This window comes from Crotalus tigris, unplaced genomic scaffold (genome assembly GCF_016545835.1).
Source record: "Crotalus tigris isolate CLP2741 ecotype Arizona unplaced genomic scaffold, ASM1654583v1 scf7180000023589.2044511, whole genome shotgun sequence".
In the NCBI taxonomy this organism is placed as follows: Eukaryota; Metazoa; Chordata; class Lepidosauria; order Squamata; family Viperidae; genus Crotalus; species Crotalus tigris.
In genome coordinates, this window is record NW_024100062.1 from 454301 (window position 1) to 472559 (window position 18259).

General features: G+C 38.5%; 1 protein-coding gene across 3 annotated transcripts in view; it reads right to left on the reverse strand.

Moving 5' to 3' along the window:
• The window catches only part of ADAMTSL1 (ADAMTS like 1), a 495749-nt gene that overhangs the window by 66238 nt on the left and 411252 nt on the right, over window positions 1-18259 (reverse strand). For all 3 annotated transcript variants that reach the window (XM_039319408.1, XM_039319407.1, XM_039319410.1), the window contains one exon: window positions 9651-9780. In XM_039319408.1, coding sequence (XP_039175342.1) covers window positions 9651-9780 — 130 coding nt within the window. The remainder of the gene's footprint in view (window positions 1-9650; window positions 9781-18259) is intronic.

Here is an 18259-nt window from a genome sequence, read left to right on the forward strand (position 1 = left end):
CAGATGCCCCAAACTCTATGGTCTCCCCAAGATACACAAAGAAGGAACCCCACTCAGACCTATAGTCAGCTCCATAGGCTCACCTCTACAAAACCTAGCCAAATTTCTCGCCAAACAACTACAGCCCTATGCAGAATCCATCACCTCACACGTAAAAAACTCATTCCAGTTTATAGAGATCATAAAGAAACAAAACTTACAGCCCAGCGACCTACTAGTGAGCTTCGATGTCATATCCCTCTTCACCCAAGTGCCTATCAAAGAAGCCTTGACAGCTATTCAAAACAAATATAACCCCCCCAAACACATCTTAGATCTGACCAACCACTGCCTATCCAACACATACTTCATCTATAATGGACAAAAATACAAACAAACAGAAGGAGCACCCATGGGATCACCCCTCTCACCTGTCATTGCCAACCTCTACATGGAACACTTTGAAACCCAAGCTCTAGAAAAATCGGATCACAAACCCAAACTCTGGCTCAGATACGTAGACGACACCTTCATAATCTGGCCACATGGGAAAGAAAAACTGGACAACTTCCTCACACACCTCAACAGCCTACACCCCAAAATACAGTTCACCATGGAAACAGAAGCTAACAACCAACTTCCCTTCCTGGATGTCTTAGTCTACAAGAAATCCAATGGCTCCCTAGGACACACCATCTACCAGAAGAAAACACACACAAACCGCTATCTGCACGCTCTCTCACACCACCACCCAGCACAGATCAACTCTGTAGCCAAGACACTCATCTCCAGAACAAAACGCTTAGCTGACGAACAACACCTAAAACCCGAACTACACACTCTCACCAATGTACTAACATCCAATGGATTCCATAGAAATAAGATTACAAACCTAATCCAAAAAGAAACCCCCACTAAAATCCAAGACAAAGAACAAGAAAACGGCAAAGCCCTCCTCCCATACATAAAAGGCACCACAGACAGAATCAGTAAGATCCTCCATAAACACAACATCAAAACAGCATTCTGCACAAACAGAAAAATATCCACCATCCTTAGAAACCCCAAAGATAAAATTGAATTAGAAAATCAAGGAGTATACGAAATCCCATGCACCACTTGTCCCACCACATACATCGGACAAACCAACAGAAGAATAAGTGCACGCATTGAAGAACATAAGAACTCAGTCAAAAAAGAGGAACCAACATCTTCCCTGGTCCAACACCTTAAAGCCACAGGACATGAAATTGACTTTAAAAATACCAGAACCATTGCCAAAAGTGAACATTTTAATAACAGAATAATCAGAGAAGCCATCGAGATAGAAAAACGCCCACACAGCATGAACAAGCGAGATGATACCTCCCGCCTACCAGCCATTTGGAAACCCGCCCTTATTGACAAACGACTCCCTAACACAAAAAATGATACCAGACCCACACTCACAAAAACCACACAGGATGTCACCACCACACATCCACGCAAAAACAAACCCAAAGCCACACCGATGACGAGGCACGACCACAAACCAGAAGCCAGACCACAGCTGCATCATTAGCCACTTTAAACCCCTCCAATCCATACATGAAGCAAACTGACACCCTCCATGAAGAGGAAGCAGGACCACGAACGCGAAGCCAGAAAATAGCAAGGCAGCCCAAAATCTCAAACCCCTCTGCAACTCAGACTAACCTGAGCACAACCAAACAGAACACTCCCCCAACCAATCAGAGCACAGCCAAGCCCCTAACCATTCAGAACACACCTCCACCCAATCAGAACACAGCCAAGCTCCCACCCAATCAGTTCATACCCCCACTGGCAGTTAAAAGGAAGAAACAGCTAAGACCACACATTGCTGCTCAAAGCACAAAGCTGAAAGCACCAGCCTGAAGATGACGAATGGGACTTCGTCGAAACGTCGCCAAGACACTTCCAATTTTACGCGGGAGAAAACCCGAACAGCCAAAGACCTACATATATATATATATATATATATATATATATATATATATATATATATATATATATATTAGCTTCTTAGATATTATTTTTTTATTCTGATGTATCTTTTAGGCTTTTTAATTCTTTGCACACACACCCATCCTTCTTATGGTGGTCTTTCACCGTAACGAAGGTCGTTTTGGTAATGTGTTGAGAGATTTTAAAAATGCAACAAATTTCATGTTCAGAACACTTGGAAACCAAAGATTTCTATTGGCAAGGAAGCAAGTGCCCAGCTTTACTCTGCTCCAAGGAGAGTAAAAATGCCTCCTGTTTCAAACCTGAGCGCTTTTGCACTTTGACTCTTAAAAATATTGAGCTAGATGTTACAACAGTCTAACTCAGCACCATTCATACATTTCTGTAAAATAATCAGTTTTTTGCTCTTGAATTCTAAAATAATATAAGTTTATATATCCCATAATCTTCTGATCTTTCATCTGCTTGAGCAAGGAACACAATTCCTAAATCTGATAAAACTATCTCTAAATTTGACTCTGGCAGCTATTTCTTAATTTGGCAAAGGGAGCTATAGCAAAAAAAAAAAAAAATACAGAAAAGGGCCTGTTTCCTTTAAATTCACTAGTATGTGCAATCTTTTTAGATGGAAAATCATTTTCAGAAACTAAACTAATATAGGGAAGGAACCGAAGAAATATAAGACTCCAAGGAAATTGTGCCAAGACATATCTTCATTCATTTCCAGGTACACGTATAATTCACAAAAATGTCTTTAAAAACATGACAAGCAGCGCAGTCTGAGTCAGGAGTTCAGGAATGGAGTCAGGAGTTCAGGAATTCTGAAGAAGCTCCTAGTTGTTCTATCCCAGCCTATAGCCGTCTTTGTTAAAGGCACAAGGACCAAACCCCCTTTAATAAAATAGGCTGGAGACTTTAAAACAAAACAACCCCCTTTTAATATGGGTGACAAACCTGCCAAATAGTCCAAAACACAAACAGCAAAACTCAATCCAAATGCAGGAAATAGTCCACAGGAAACACAATGCAAACAGAAGAGTAGTCACAAGCAAGACCAACAGACCAGGATTCAAAGAAGTACTTTGCAAACGGTTGCCTTCAGCAACCAGCACCGCCCACACTTCCTCTTTTTATACAGCAGTCCCAAGGCGTTGCCTCTCAGTGCCTTCTCCTTTTACTCTGGAGTTGCCGTACTGACTGCTGCTGATTTACTCTCGCTAATTGACGACGTGTGCGTGCATCCATTAGTATGTCCATCAGGTGTGAGTCCTCCGAGTCTGACTCATTCTCCTCACACAGCTGAGCTTCATCAGGAACACGACTGGAGGGCCCAGGCTCTGCATCAAACCGTGAGTCCTGTAATTCATCAGAGCCTCCCTCTGCCCCTGATGGCCCTTCAAATGCCTCCTCCACCTCCTCCTCAGATTCCTCAGACTCAGCTGTTGGGAGCACAGGCTGGCACAGAATCACAACACTAGTTGGCTAAGACTGTCTCAGAAGCTTTCCTTTTCCTTATAAAACCTGCATTTGTTTCCTTAGGATAATTGGAAATTGGTCATGGGCAACAGCCAATGCGTCTAATGACGAGCTAAATAGGAGAATGTATATTAATATGATACACTATTTTAGCATATGGTTCTGCTTGTAAACCGCTTAGAGAGGGCTATAAAGCATGGTGAAGAGGTATATAAGTCTAAGTAGTGCTATTGCTATTGCTATTCCGTGGCCTGCATTACAATCTGTACTGCATTCATAGTGTGAGTTACCAATTAGCCGTGTTAATTTAATCAGATGGCTTTACATGCTATTTGAAAGCATGGAAAAAAGAAATCAAGTATTGACTTTTCTCTTTCTGTAGCGGATACACTCAGTTATCTCCCTTGCACAGAGATGCACTTGATTTCTGTGTACTGGGAACATACATTTGAAACCATAAGCAGGCTATGAATAGAATAAAACTGTGACAACAACCTCAGTGAGTAGCATAATTCATAGAAAGAAAAAAATCACACATCACTTGCTGACAGTAAATAGGTAGATTGGGGATTATGTCAGGATTTAGGTATCTCCTAAATCCTGGGCAGTGATGGCATCCACATATTGAATTTAAATCTTGTCACTAATCTACAGGTAGTCTTGGCTTACAACTATAATTGAGCCCAGAATTACTGCTGTAAATAGTTACAGTTGTTAAGCAAGTTCATCGTGTGTCCAGCCTGATTCTATGCCATTTTCTTTTTGCAGTGGTTGTTAAGCAAACACAGCAGTCATGATGTGAACCCATTGTCCACAGTGGGCATTTCTTGCTGGAATCTGGAAGAAAATGCTGATTTCCAGCAAAAGAGCTTGTAAATTAATAGTTGTGCAACTCAGGATGCTGCAAACAGGTGTAAATGAAGGCTGGTTGGCAAGCACCCAAATGCAATCACATGACCAGAAGGGGGAGTGGCTGTTGGAACTTTGAATCCAGGTAGTCAGTACCTTTTGGGGGGGGGTATATCATAACTTTGAACAATTGCTAAGCAATTGGTCATAAGTCAAGGACTACCTGTATTCACACAAACCCCAAAAGATGAACAAAGCATTGTTAATGTGCTGGCATAAAAGTGTTAAGACCTTCAGTAAACAAGATCTTCAAAGTAAACCACTTTTGCCTTATTTTCTGCATTTAGCATGGAAATAACAATCACTTTAACATAAAGCAGTCACTGTGCAAAATAAGATTATTTGGCTGTAAGATACTTTATGACAGCTTGTGAAATACTGAAACCAAAGTGAAACAAAAGATAATCCTTCTTTTAAGATATACCCAGACTTTAAAACTAATTTTATTATTGACTTGGGTTGCAGAAATGCCCTCATTTCTGTGGTTCTGGAAAAAAAATATTCTTCCTGTATTCAAAAGAATAAATTCCTTTTTGGAATTTAAAACCTCTGATCCCATACCCGGCCAATTAAAGATGAAGAGTGCATTGAATTCGGTGATATTACATTATAAGAAACAATTGTGTCTTCTTCCAATGTGGTAATAAAGAGGAAACAAAAATATCTGTGCATGAGGAACATTAACTGCAATATTTGAATTGTTGAATCGTTGAAGGAAAAATGGCATGCCCAGAAATAATTTTTGTAAGTTTTTACAGATGTGCTTTGACATTTTATGAACAGATTTTATGACCATTTTAACATGCACATATCTGGATCCTATAGGAACTTTTTAAAAATGAAATTCAAACCAACCCATAGTGTCGGTAAATAAAGAAGTTGACAGTTTGTTTGAATTAATTAATTGCAATGGAAATTTTCAGAGATAGAGATGGAAAAACATTGCATACCTCCTCCAGAAACTGTATCTGCTCATACCTCAACCACCTCCAGAAACTGTATCTGCTCATACCTCAACCATTGTTGAATTCCGTCCCATACACATTTGTAGCTCAGATACTGATGGTAGCTAACATAGAAAAAGTAATGTTGTTCACACAATTAGATGTGAGAAGTTGGCATAAAGTAGTCCCACACAGGACAACAGTGCAGATTAATGTCTTCAGTTTATGTCATTTGTGAATAGTTTTTGCAATTGTTCTTTGGGATCAAGCAAGGTATTCCATATATTTTGAAACATAGATAAGCATAGGTTGCATTCCCTCAGAAACATTCTTCATCTTCTTGGTGAAGAGCCAATTAATTCAACTACTTCCTTAGAGAAAGTTTCGAAAATTAAACTGCCCGTAGTGCTACAGATTGCGTTTACTGATGAGATGTTTTCATGAACAAAAGACTCTTACCAACCAGCTAATTTTTTTTTAAGCTATAGTGAGATTGTGCTCCTAAATGTTTCACTACATACTATTTTTATTGGAAGGCAAAGATGACTCCAACTGAAGGGAGAAAATTGAAGTTGCTTCTGATAAATTATAGACAAACACACAGAGAGTTTAATTATGGTCAAGTGATTGACACCAAGAAAGCAAATTAATTTTGTAAGGACGATAAAGCTGCAAGCTAAATGAGATTATAGATCAACAACAGTAATTAAGCTTCACTGCAAAGCTTAGATGAGCTTAGAAGCAAAGGGCAGGAACTGTGATACGAACATAACTATGTCTAATTTACAAAACTGGAAGTGGGAAACAGTGAGAGGCAACAATATGGAGTGAAAAAATTGGACAGGCCTATGTTCAAAGATTCTGGCAACAACAAAACACTGAAAAAGTCAAGGACAAAAAAGAAAGCCAAGTATAAACGTACACATTAACTTATAAGCAAAAGCACAAATTTAGAAATACCAATAGCCAGTTGACTCCGCCCTCGTGCCCCATTGCATACAGATGATACTGCGGGGCGCAGACAGAGGGCGTGGCCACCATGACGCTGCTGGGCTGCCTGGGTGATCTGCTGTGGTGGGCTGTGGAAGTGGTGGGTAACTCTGAGGGTAGGAGAGATGGGGGCGGGGCAGGGGCGAAGTGGTTTTTGGGCACTAGGTCTCTAAAAGGTTCGCCATCACTGTTCTAGGCTAAAAATTTCACATGGAATTGATTTTAATGTCAATCATTCTTTCTATCATTGGATCAAATGCTTATTTGTTTGCCCAGTCAATTAAAAACTGATCGTTTTATATAATGCTGCCTTTTATTGCCATGTACTAGGATTTTTAAAATAATATTGTGTAAACTGCCCTGATGATGTAAGCCAAACAGAAGTAGAAACACATTTTTAATCAAAACAAAAGCAAAGGATCATCTGATTGTTTTTTAAACATGGGCACTGACGCCACCATATTTTAAAATTCTATCAGTATGGTGAATTTGGGCATTCATCCTCTCTTAGCCTAATGTTCCTCAAGGATCATTTAGCATCATTTCTTTTATGTAACTTTCCAGTCTAAAGTTCCTTTCTGCTATTTTTTTTCTTTAAATAATGCAATACGTAAGCATTTTCCCCATGATGATTTTAAAACAATAACATTTTTTTCTCATTTTAATTAAAAAGGAGCATGATATTCCCAAGTCTATATGTTTATCTTATATCTCAAGATTTGACTCCTAGACTATTTCAATATAGGATATTTAATTTAATATGCTATTAAATTGCTTGTAATATTCCCATTGACCATATTGTATATTTTGTTTTCCCTCCTGCATTAAGCAGAAAGAGCAAAATGAGATGGAAATGCTCTTTCGAACTGTTCCTGAAAGGAAAAGTATTTGCAGCCAACCACAATTTTAGATACACGAAAACACTGCCTGAATGAGACATATTCATTCATCAAATCTCTCGAGGATAAGATATAAAAGAGACTAGTGAGATACCCCATCTAATGATACGTGAAAACTATTTTGGGATCTCTGTTTATATTATATGGACAAACTGGGATATGTTATTCTGGAATACAATGGAAAAGCTTGTAAAGAAACACTGGAATTGATCTCAGTCTCTTCTTTAATACTGCCCACTATCCTAAGCCTTGTGGATGTAGTCCTTGACTTGTGACCACAAGGGGAACCAGAATTCCCCTTGCTAAGCAAGACGACTGTTACATGAGTTATGCCCGAGTTTACAACCTTTTTTTTTTTTGCTACAGTTGTTAAACAAATTACTGCAGTTGTTAAATGAATCACCGGGTCATTGCCAAGCACCAGGGAAATCAGGAGATCCAGGCAGTTCAAAGGAGTATAAAGATTTATTGCAAGCTTAAGCTGACTACAAGAATCTGAACTACTGTTGGTCCAAGCAAATTAGTGGTAGATAAGAATCAATGGAGATCAAGGTAGGCTGGACCTAAATCATTTGTGGGTGAAAAGGGATTCGAGACTGATGATGCATTTGACTCCCTCCCTCGGGATCAGTGTGGTCATCTCCTATAGTCATAGGAGTCTAGTTTTCCCCATTGACTTGCTTGTCAGAAGCCAGCTGGGAAGATTGCAAATGGCAGACACTTGAATCCAGGATGTTGCACTTTCATAAACACAGCTGGTTGCCAAGCACCTGAATATTGAACATGTGACTTTGGGGATGCTGGGATGGTCACAAGTCCAAAGACAGGTGGCAAAGTCACTTCTTTCAGTGCTGTTTTAATTTCAAATAGTCACTAAATAAGCGATTATTTGTAGCACTTTATACATATCGCCTAACTGTTGTAGTAATTGCCCTATTAAAAACAGTATTGTTATTACATGTGTTCTATGTTGTATGGAAGTGTGAGTTATTTTTTTAATAATCAGAAAAAGAAAAAAAAGGAAACACACCAAAATGCCTGAAATAGGCTGAAGAACAGCTTTACAGACGACAAGAAGTCAAAGATGCCCTCATACAGATTAGCATGCAATAGCACAGATGTGGCATTTACCAATTACTAGGTTCTGAAACAGATCAGACTTGCCTGGAACCATTAGGTTGTTGTCCTCTACCCTGCTCTCTCTTCTTCTAGGTGCCATAATGTTTGAGAAAGAATTTGCCCACTCTGGAAGTTTCCCACCTAGTGTGCACCTATTCATTACCATTCAGTTATTTGCACAAGAATAAATGCTTAGCTTTAAAACTACCTTAAGAACAAAGCTGCAGAACCTGATTGGACTTTCTTTTATTTCCATCCATCCTTCCTTGCCTTTCTCTCTTCCACTACCCACACCCACACCCAGTCTCTTGTGCATTCAAACACAAGGTAGAAACAACCCATCTTTGTATGTCTGAACGTTGCTAAACAATGCTGACCCTACATGTTCTTAGTATAGAATCTAAGATTTATGACGAAAATTCCTCTTTTCAAAAGGTCATTTAGTCATTTCCTTTCTGCATGCATACTCGAAGCATCATTTACATTTAACATTGATTTTGGCAATTTAATGAGAAAAAAGGGACAGGAATCATTTTTAAGTAAAGATCACCTTTTTATCAAGGCATTACTGGTAGTGACTATGCCAAAACTACTTTAAAATGGTAATCTGTTGACTACTTTCTCTGAGGTAATCCTCCTAGAGTTTTGGTTTCTAAAATCATCTTTACTGTGCTTTAAAGCTAAAGAATGACCACAGGAAATATAAATTGAGGAGAAAAATGATCACAGCTTCCTTACTGATATTCTTTCATTTATGAACTCATGTATCAAATGTCTTTTACAAACTGGCGCAGATGACAAGATTAGCTTAAATCAGCTTTTGCTAAACTGGAACCCCAGAAATGACAAGATTAGTAATTGTAAAGCATAACTGGTTGAGAAACTTTAACGAATAAGACAAAAACTAAGCGAATCAGAAAACTTTTAAGCGTAGTCATTCCAATTCAACTTGATATGTTAAAAAGTGTTCAGTTCCACGTAAATTATGTGAAGGAATTGATTTTCCTTGCAACTTCTGCGGGCTGACTCTTGCCACTTACACCAACCCAGGCATGGGCAAACACCCTGGAAAGTAACAGAACAAACAGAACAGACACATCTTGAATTCCACTGTAGAGTGGAATTACTTGCACACATACTGCCCTAGAAATAACCCTGAGTATAATAAAGTGGATAGGAAAATAATTCACTTTAAATCAGTGCAGTTATTTCTGCTAGTGCCAGGAAATATGTTCCCAATTGTGTTAAGTTTCTCTGCCTTTCAAATACAACGTGGCAAAGTGCAAATGACTTCTCAAGGCCCTGAGGACCCAGATGAAGGAGAAGCAAAGAGCAAGCAGCAGCCTACCTTGGGGGACAAGGTTCCAGGTTACAAGATCTCAGCAACTGCGGGGGGCGCCGACTGCTCACACATAGATTTTCATCTGCAAATTCTCTGGTCTGTTTATTCAGGCAAGTCACTACAGCCTCTTGGACACCTGTACACACAAACCAAATTAAATCAAATTAATGTTTAAAATCCTGCAGGCTGCATTCCAAGTACAGAGTCAGCAAAGAGAACTGCAGACATGATACTAACAAGAGATCCTTTGGAGTAGCCAGCTTGGGGGCTTGGTGCCTCTAGGAAAGCAATCTGATACTCTCTACTGTCAACAGGGCAGCATCACACATGGCTGCTACCCACTGAGGAGCACAGTGACTCAGGAGTGGAAACGTAGCGCCCCATGGCAGGTACATGATGGGTCTTCTAGACAATTGAAAAACATCTTCCTTATTTTTTATTGATTGGATGCAGTAGCTGGTTTATTTATTTATTTTTAGGAAGAAATAGAATGACGCAACCCTATTGCCTTTCAGCTAAAGGAAATGCACATTTAACGTTTATTGTTCTAAAGTGAAATCCAGCACCAAATTAAAACCACCCTATTAGATAACAGCACATACTGTATATCACTATAATTGAGTGTTCTGGGTCTACAGAAGTGGAATAAAGGTTTAAAAGTCCCAAATAGCCTTCTGTAAAACTAGGTAGACCTTGGTCACCCACTGATTACATTATTAATGGTAATATATTGCTATGTCTTCTTGTGTTGGGTCTGTTTAGTTTTGTTTTATTTGAATGTTTAATTTATGTGTTGGCCTTCGGCTGTAATAATAAATTGATAAAGTAGCTTAAAAAATGAATAAGAAAAAAAACTGTTCAATGTCCTCTCATTTTAACAAACAGCAATCTATTCTGAATAAGGAATAATTGAGATTATACCCTCAAAACACTGCATATATTCTGCATTCTGTGAGGTAAAACTGTTTTTTGCTTTGCTTTGATTGCAAGTTTGATTTACTTGCACAAAACAGGGCCAGACTAGAAATGTTATCCTCATTTTGTTCTCAGCAAACAAGATTCTATGGAACATGTAAAGCCTGTCTTCTAAAGTTCTAAAGTGAAATCCAGCACTAAATTAAAACCACCCTATTAGATAGCAGCACATACTGTATATCACTATAATTGAATGTTCTGGGTCTACAGAAGTGGAACAAAGGTTTAGAAGTCCCAAATAGCCAACAAAAAGAAAGCACAGGTTTATTGGGTTTTAGTGATTTCAATGGGATTGAAATGGCTTGAGGATCTTATTCCAGCTAGAGCTATGAATATATTTGTAAAATGGCACAGACAATCAGATAACCCTTAAGGTTTTGGTTCAATTTGTCTCCAAAAATTACAGATAATTTTTCAAAGCTCGAGCTAAAAAAGCATTGGAGAGAGAGAGAGAGAGAGAGAGAGAGAGAGAGAGAGAGAGGGAGAGAGAGAGAGAGAGATGTGAGATTTTTTAAAGGAAATCTGTTTTCTTTTTGCTCCCCAGAAGTCTTCAGAAACTTCATGCAGGCTCTACTGTCTGCAGGGAAGGAATCCATAACGACAAGGGCATCCTGATGCAAAATATATAACTTAAATTCTTGCATCGGACATAATTGTGCCATTTGCATGATGGCATCATGACACATGTGCCATCCATCAGCTATGGATCTATTCTCACAGAGTGATGAGGGTTTTTAATTACATAGGATTAGTCCTTCCCTTTCCAGCAACATTTCTATATGAAAAAGCCATTCATCTCTTTGTGTTTAAGAAAACGTGCTTGCCACCAAAGGATGTAGTCCTAGGCTGCATTAACAGAGGGACAGAATGAAGATCACGCAAAGTGTTAACACCACTTTATAATGCCTTGGTAAGACCAAACTTGGAATATTGCATCCAGTTTTGATTGCCACGATATGAAAAAGATGTTAAGGGTCTAGAAAAAGTGCAGAGAAGAGTAGCAAAGTTGACTAGGGGATTGGAAACTAAAATATATGAGGAATGGTTGCAGGAATTGTGTATGTCTAGTTTAATGCAAAGAAGAACTAGCAGTGTTCCAATATCTCAGGGGCTGCCACAAAGAAGAAGGGGTCCACCTATTCTCCAAACACTTGAAGACAGGACAAGAAGTAATGGATGAAAACTAATCAAGGAGAGAAGCAATCTAGAACTAGGGAGAAATTTCCTGACAGTGAGAACAATTAATCAGTGGAACGCCCTGCCTCCAGAAGTTGTGAGTGCTCCAACACTGGAGGTTTTTAAGAAGAGATTGGACAATCATTTGTCTGAAATGGTATAGCGCAGTGATGGCGAACCTTTTAGAGACCGAGTGCCCAAACTGCAACCCAAAACCCATTTATGTATCATCCAGTGCCAGATGAGCGTCGCCCATGGGTGAGTGTGGCCCATTGGATGGGTGTGGCTACGGTGGTAACAGCAGACTGGGTGGGACTGAAAAGTTCAATCAATCAATTCCAACTTTGTGAGATCTTTTTTTTCCCACGAGAAGTTGAAATTGATTGATGGATTGAACTTATTTTTTTTGCACACGGCGGCAGAGGCCTAAAGCGAAAAGGTTTTATAAAACCCAGCTGAAGGCCTAGGACTGGGGTGACGGTGCATGTGCCCACAGAGAGAGCTCTGCGTGCCACCTGTGGCACGCCTGCCATAGGTTCGCCATCATGGGTATAGGGTCTTCTGCTTGAGTGGGGGGGGGGTTGGGCTAGAAGACCCCAAGGTCCCTTCCAAATCTGTTGTTCTGTTATTCTGAAACTTTTATTAAACAGAATGCATGCAAAGTAGAAAGGAATGCCCTACAGAAATCATAAGACGTCCTTTTCTTGTTATAACCCTTTATGTAGAAACAAATTATACATGTTTCCAGCATTTGTGTCTCTGAAGACCTCCTTAAAAATCTAGTATCAATGAGCAATATAATTTCAGAACTGAAAAGAAAGATTGGTAATTCTGTCTCCTACACCCTCTATGATCTTCCAGCACACTTTGAACATTTCTATACTTTGAGATAAAACAGTTTATTAGACGCCAGAGTACTGTATCCTCTAAACATTTCTTGACAGGCTTCAAGTAAAACCTGCAATCCCCAACGTTAGGGCTTATTAATTAAAGGAAGCTAAAATATGCAAACTCACTGCTGCCCACCAGTATTTTCATTATTGTTTTTAATGCTGGAATAAACAGCCTGCCCAGGCCTCCGAAACTAGATGCTACACATTCCTTTTTCTCTGACACAATGTATAGGAATGGCCTTTGCAGTCTGGACACTCTGTTCAAAGGTCATCTGATTGTAATTTCAAGGTTTACTTGAATGGTGATGTTTAGCTTGGGTTATGTTTAGCTTGGGTTAAATCTTTGGCATCACCTCTACTGCTAGAGATAAAAAACAGCTAGAAGAAGAAGAAGCTGCACAATACTTCAATTCATTGAAGCATCAAAATCTTTTGAAGATGACAGAATGTTTATAAAACTAACAAGCAGGCTTGAAACAACTATGCTGAATGAGAAAAAATAACACGCTCATCTACACAAAATATACAACACAGTGACTTATTTTTTAAGCCAAAGTTTAAAACAAACATGCCTTTTTGTTGTGACAGGTCAAAGCATTATTCCTCAAAATAACATCGTATTTTAGCAAATAAGAGAAAATTCTCAGAGCTGTTAAACCCGACTTATTTTGCTTGATAACATGCTAGCCTGATTTTGCAGTACCCCTACAAAGGCATAGCATGCTATAAGCATTTGCTCATGATTTAAATTCTTGGCTCAAAAATACATAGACATGACATAAAATTCAGGCAAATTAGTATTTTGGGCTACAATGCACACAAAAATTCATATTGTGTAGAAAACATACAATACAAATGGGATTTCATTGGAGTTTTATTACTGACAGATGTCAAAACAGGATAGAAGACGCTTATGAATTAATAAACAGAAAGTTGCCATGAACAGAAAAAGGTCTAATTCATAAACTGTAGTTTTTTTTCAGCTCCTATTGGTGAGGGTTTATGTGTGTGCACCCACCATGAAAAAAGACTTCTTCGTATAAGTAACAGGAACAACAGTAAACTAAAGCTCACTAAAATACAGGTTCACACTTAAAATAGTCAACTATGAACACTGCAACCACATGTTTGCAAGTGTGTAATGTATGGAAACACTAGTCAGAGCATTGGAATTGTTTCCTGTTCTTTGTCATATTTGCATTTTTGGCAAATGGATACTGCATAATATTCACATGCTTCTCATTATTACAGAAAAGGGCTATATATAGTATTTCATAGCAAGGAAGAATGCTTGGTGGAATGCTCTTTTCCTTGAACTAAAAAAATAGTATTTAACTTTATGAGTTAAAGAATGTAAATTCATACAATTTAATGTAGCAATTACTTATGTTGTATTAGTATAAACTTAATATAATTAAAACATAAATCTGTAATATATAATAAAGAAGCCAAATATTCTTTCCCAATCAAGTTATTTAATTAGGCCCAGCTTTAATTATGGGACAAGGGTAGCTCTTTTACTTGAATTAAACAATATTATTTAACTTTATGATTTGCTCTAAACTTTGGTTTGTTCTTTTTCCTTCTTTATTCTTCCTCCTTTTGTATTGTATCTTATATAGACTGTAAATTTGCAAATAAAGACTGTTCTGCTTTCACTGGTTATATGTAGGCTTCTGTGGAAAACTTTCTGCCTGAAGAATAGGATGAAAAAATGGTTTAAAGTTAATGCAATATAATAAATAATGAGAAAAAGCTGCTCAGAATTGGGAGCAAAAAATAATAATCAAACATTACAATTTGAGTATTTGAGTCAAGTTTAAAAAAAAAACATCAATAAGTTTAACATAGAAGCTGAGTCTACTTTCCCTTGAAAAAATCTCTCTTTATAACTGGAAAATTAAAATGCTACTTGGTGCAAGAGGAGGACATGATATAAATCTAAGTAGTTTTTAATTCACTTTCAATATACCATCAAATAAAATTTGCAATGTTTATATCTATTAGCAGAGCATAATTGTTACATGATACTTGATGACAGTGGTAGAAGACGTAGCCACTGAATATAGACTAAATTACTAATTAGTTCCTTCTGGCTGCTATTCCTTTGAGGGCAAAAACCTACTTCTCTGTCTATTACATTTCATCTATGGAGAGTAGAAAAAATACAATTAACTTATCTGTCATGTAAGATTATTTTAAATGTATTTATTTCATTTTAATTGTGTGAACAGAAAGTTTTTCTTCAAACATGCTGGAAGGCAGCTGTTTTGCCAACAACTGTTAAAATACTGAGTTGAACACATGGAGTGTGATAAACAAACATGAGATAAGATAATAAATACATAGCCCCAAAGTCCAGTGACAGTACTTTATTTTTACTCAGTACCACCAGAGTATCTCTGTTATAATTAGGTCTTAGATTAACTGTTCAGTATTTGCATAATCAGTATTGACAGCTGATTATGAAGATTGCAACTAGGGATTTCACAATATTATATGATACTAGCAATAGCGATGTATGAGAAATAGTATCCTTTCTAACTTCTCTCAGTACATTTAACTGATGAGATGGTTGACCCCACTGACAATCAAACAAGTTGTTCTTTTATCATTATAAAACTTTCTGCTTTTAAAATGTGTTATGGTTCTATAGAGACTTCATCTCTAAGTTTCCTAATTAATCTACCTCCTCACGCTCTCACACCACAATCTCTGTCTTTGTTTTCTTTTCATTTATTTATGAATGCTTCATTTAGCAGGAGGACACATGCATGAGTAAGGGATTCATGAACGTAAAACTTCAAACTGAGGTGATTGCAAAAATGGATGTTCCCAATCATATTTTCACAAGAGAATCAACTAAGGCAGTGGTTCTCAACCTGTGGGTCGGGACCCCATTTGGGGTCGAACGACCATTTCATGGGGGTCGCCAAACAAGGCTGTCCGCCATTTTCCCCCCTTTTCTTTGGCCACGCCCCTGGCACCCGGTGATGTATAAGTGGTTGGGGGTCACCACAACATGGGGAACTGTATTATGGGGTCGCGGCATTAGAAAGGTTAAGAACCACTGAACTAAGGCATGATTTTGCTCAAAGCTATGCTGCATGCTAGCTAAATGTACTTAGAGGTACTCCTCTACTTACCACAGTTCATTTAGTGACTGTTCAGAATTACAATGGCACTGAAAATAGTGACCTATAACCATTTTTCACACTTATGACCGTTGCAGAATTCCCATGGTCATGTGATTTACATTCGGCTGTTTGACAATTGATTCACATTTTATGATGGCTGCAGTGTCCCGGGTCACGTGATCCCCTTTTGCGACTTTCTGACAAGCAAAGTCAAGGGGAAGCCAGATTCACTTAACAAATGTGTGACTAATTTGTGTGACCATAGTCAAGGGGAAGCCAGATTGACTTAATGAATGTGGTAAGAAAAGTCGTAAAAGGGGGCAAAACTCACTTAACAAATTTCTCACTTAGCAACATAAGTTCTGGGCTCAGTTGTGATCATAAGTTGAGGACTATCTGTACTTGGAAGCTGCAAGAATATCAGGAGGTTTTCTGAACTTACTTCTTTTAGGAAAAGGCAGGGAGATAACTGGCCAGTAATGCAATAAAATAAATTGTTTACCATACCTTATTTCAATATTTCTTTTGATTTGGACTTGACATTGAGTTTGAGGGTCATAAGGCAGTGATAGACCTACAATTATTTGTTTAGTAACGGTTCAAAATTACAACGGAACTGAAAAAAAGTGACTTACAACCGGTTTTCACAGTTAAGGTCATCGCAGCATCCCGCATAGGTCATGTGAACCAAATCCGAAGGCTTGGCAACTGGCATGTATTTGTGACAGTTGCAGCATCCCAGTGTCATGTGGGCAACCTTCCCAGCCAACGTCCGACAAACAAAGTCAATGGGAGAAGCTGGATTTGCTTAAAGAACGCACGGTTCATTTAACAACTAGTGATTCACTTAACTGTGGCAAAAACAGTTGTAAAATGAAATGGAACACTTAACAACTGTCTTATTTAGCCCACATAAATTCTGATCTCAATTGTGGGTCGTAAGTTGGGAGCTACCAGTGATAGGTAAGCTGCCCTGGATGCACAGAACTGTCACCTGTTCTGTGGTTCTGTCAGGCTGTAAGTCCAGTTGCTACTGTGATATACTGAAGATTAAAGCTTTTATGCCACTTTAAGAAGCTGTCTTCTTAACTGTATCTCAGAACAAAGTAGAAAAGAAAGGTCGCATCTTACTGTGGGTGGGAAATGGGATGAACTGTGTGAAAAAGTTCCCTCTGTAAGATCTTCCTATTATTCAGAATGTATTTGTACCTTTTGAAATCCTGCAACCTTTTACGTAAACACAATTTTTGTATGGTAAATCTCAGCTTCCAACAAGGAAAAGAAGACAAGCATTTTAGAGAAATTAAGGAAGTTAAGGATTAGAATCGTTAGTAGCTCTCCATAAACAATTATACCAAAATAATGGAATTTGGATTGGACACAATGTATATCAAACAACTCTCATAACAGGCATTAATGGTGACACTCCCTGACTTTTCCTTTAAGTGCCAAATTTATTAGCTCCAGGCAGTGGTTTTGTTAGCTATTTCTGTCATATGTTTTCTCTCTCCCTTTTAAATCCAAGCTAATGTCATTTGGTAGGATAAGCTATCAAAACCAGCTGAGTCGCCAACAGATTCAGGAAAAAGAAATACATACGCAAGAGCCCGGTGCTCAAGATCCATATGTCTCTGCTTACGAGGCAGACGTCAGGCAAATGTAAAGTAAATGACACCCGATGCTTCCTGTCTTAGCCTTTCTCTCTAAAAACATGATTCTCTGCCCCAAATGTAAGTGGTCAGCAGGAAATGTAAACAAGCCGGCTACTACATTAGTCATATGAAAGACCCCAGCTGTGAATTTTGATACCTTCTCAATTCAAAATGGTTTTACATCTGGACCTCATTTCCAACGGTTCTTCTACAGAGTCACCTTTTCTGCTTTAACAAGAAGACTGAAGGCTGTGCTGCAGAAACTTTGCATGGTGGCTGTAATCTGTGAAAAAGTGCATAGGCCATGGAGAACCCCAAGGAATTTCCATCCTTTGGCCAGTTGCCTCAACAACCTGTGGTGACCCTAAATGGAACATCACCATAAAGAGGTAGCCTTAGTTTTCTACCTGAAAACCAAAACATGAACATTTCCTGCAGGCTGTATCATAGTTTTTTCTGTGACATAAGAGAGATACACAGGGAAACTCTATGAGCAAAACCCAAGCTAATAGCAAGCAACAAAGGAGAAATAGAAGCATTATCAGTACTTTAAATACAGGTAGTCCTCGACTTACGGAACATTTGTTGAGTAACTGAAATTACAATGGCACCAAAGAAAGTAACGTTATCACTGTTTTTCACACTTACGACTGTTGGAGCATCCATATGGTCATGTGATTAAAATTCTGGCACTTGGCAACATATTTATGACAGTTTCAGTGTACTGGAGTCATGTGATTGCCTTTTGCGACCTTCTGACAAGCCAGGTCAATGGGGAAGCC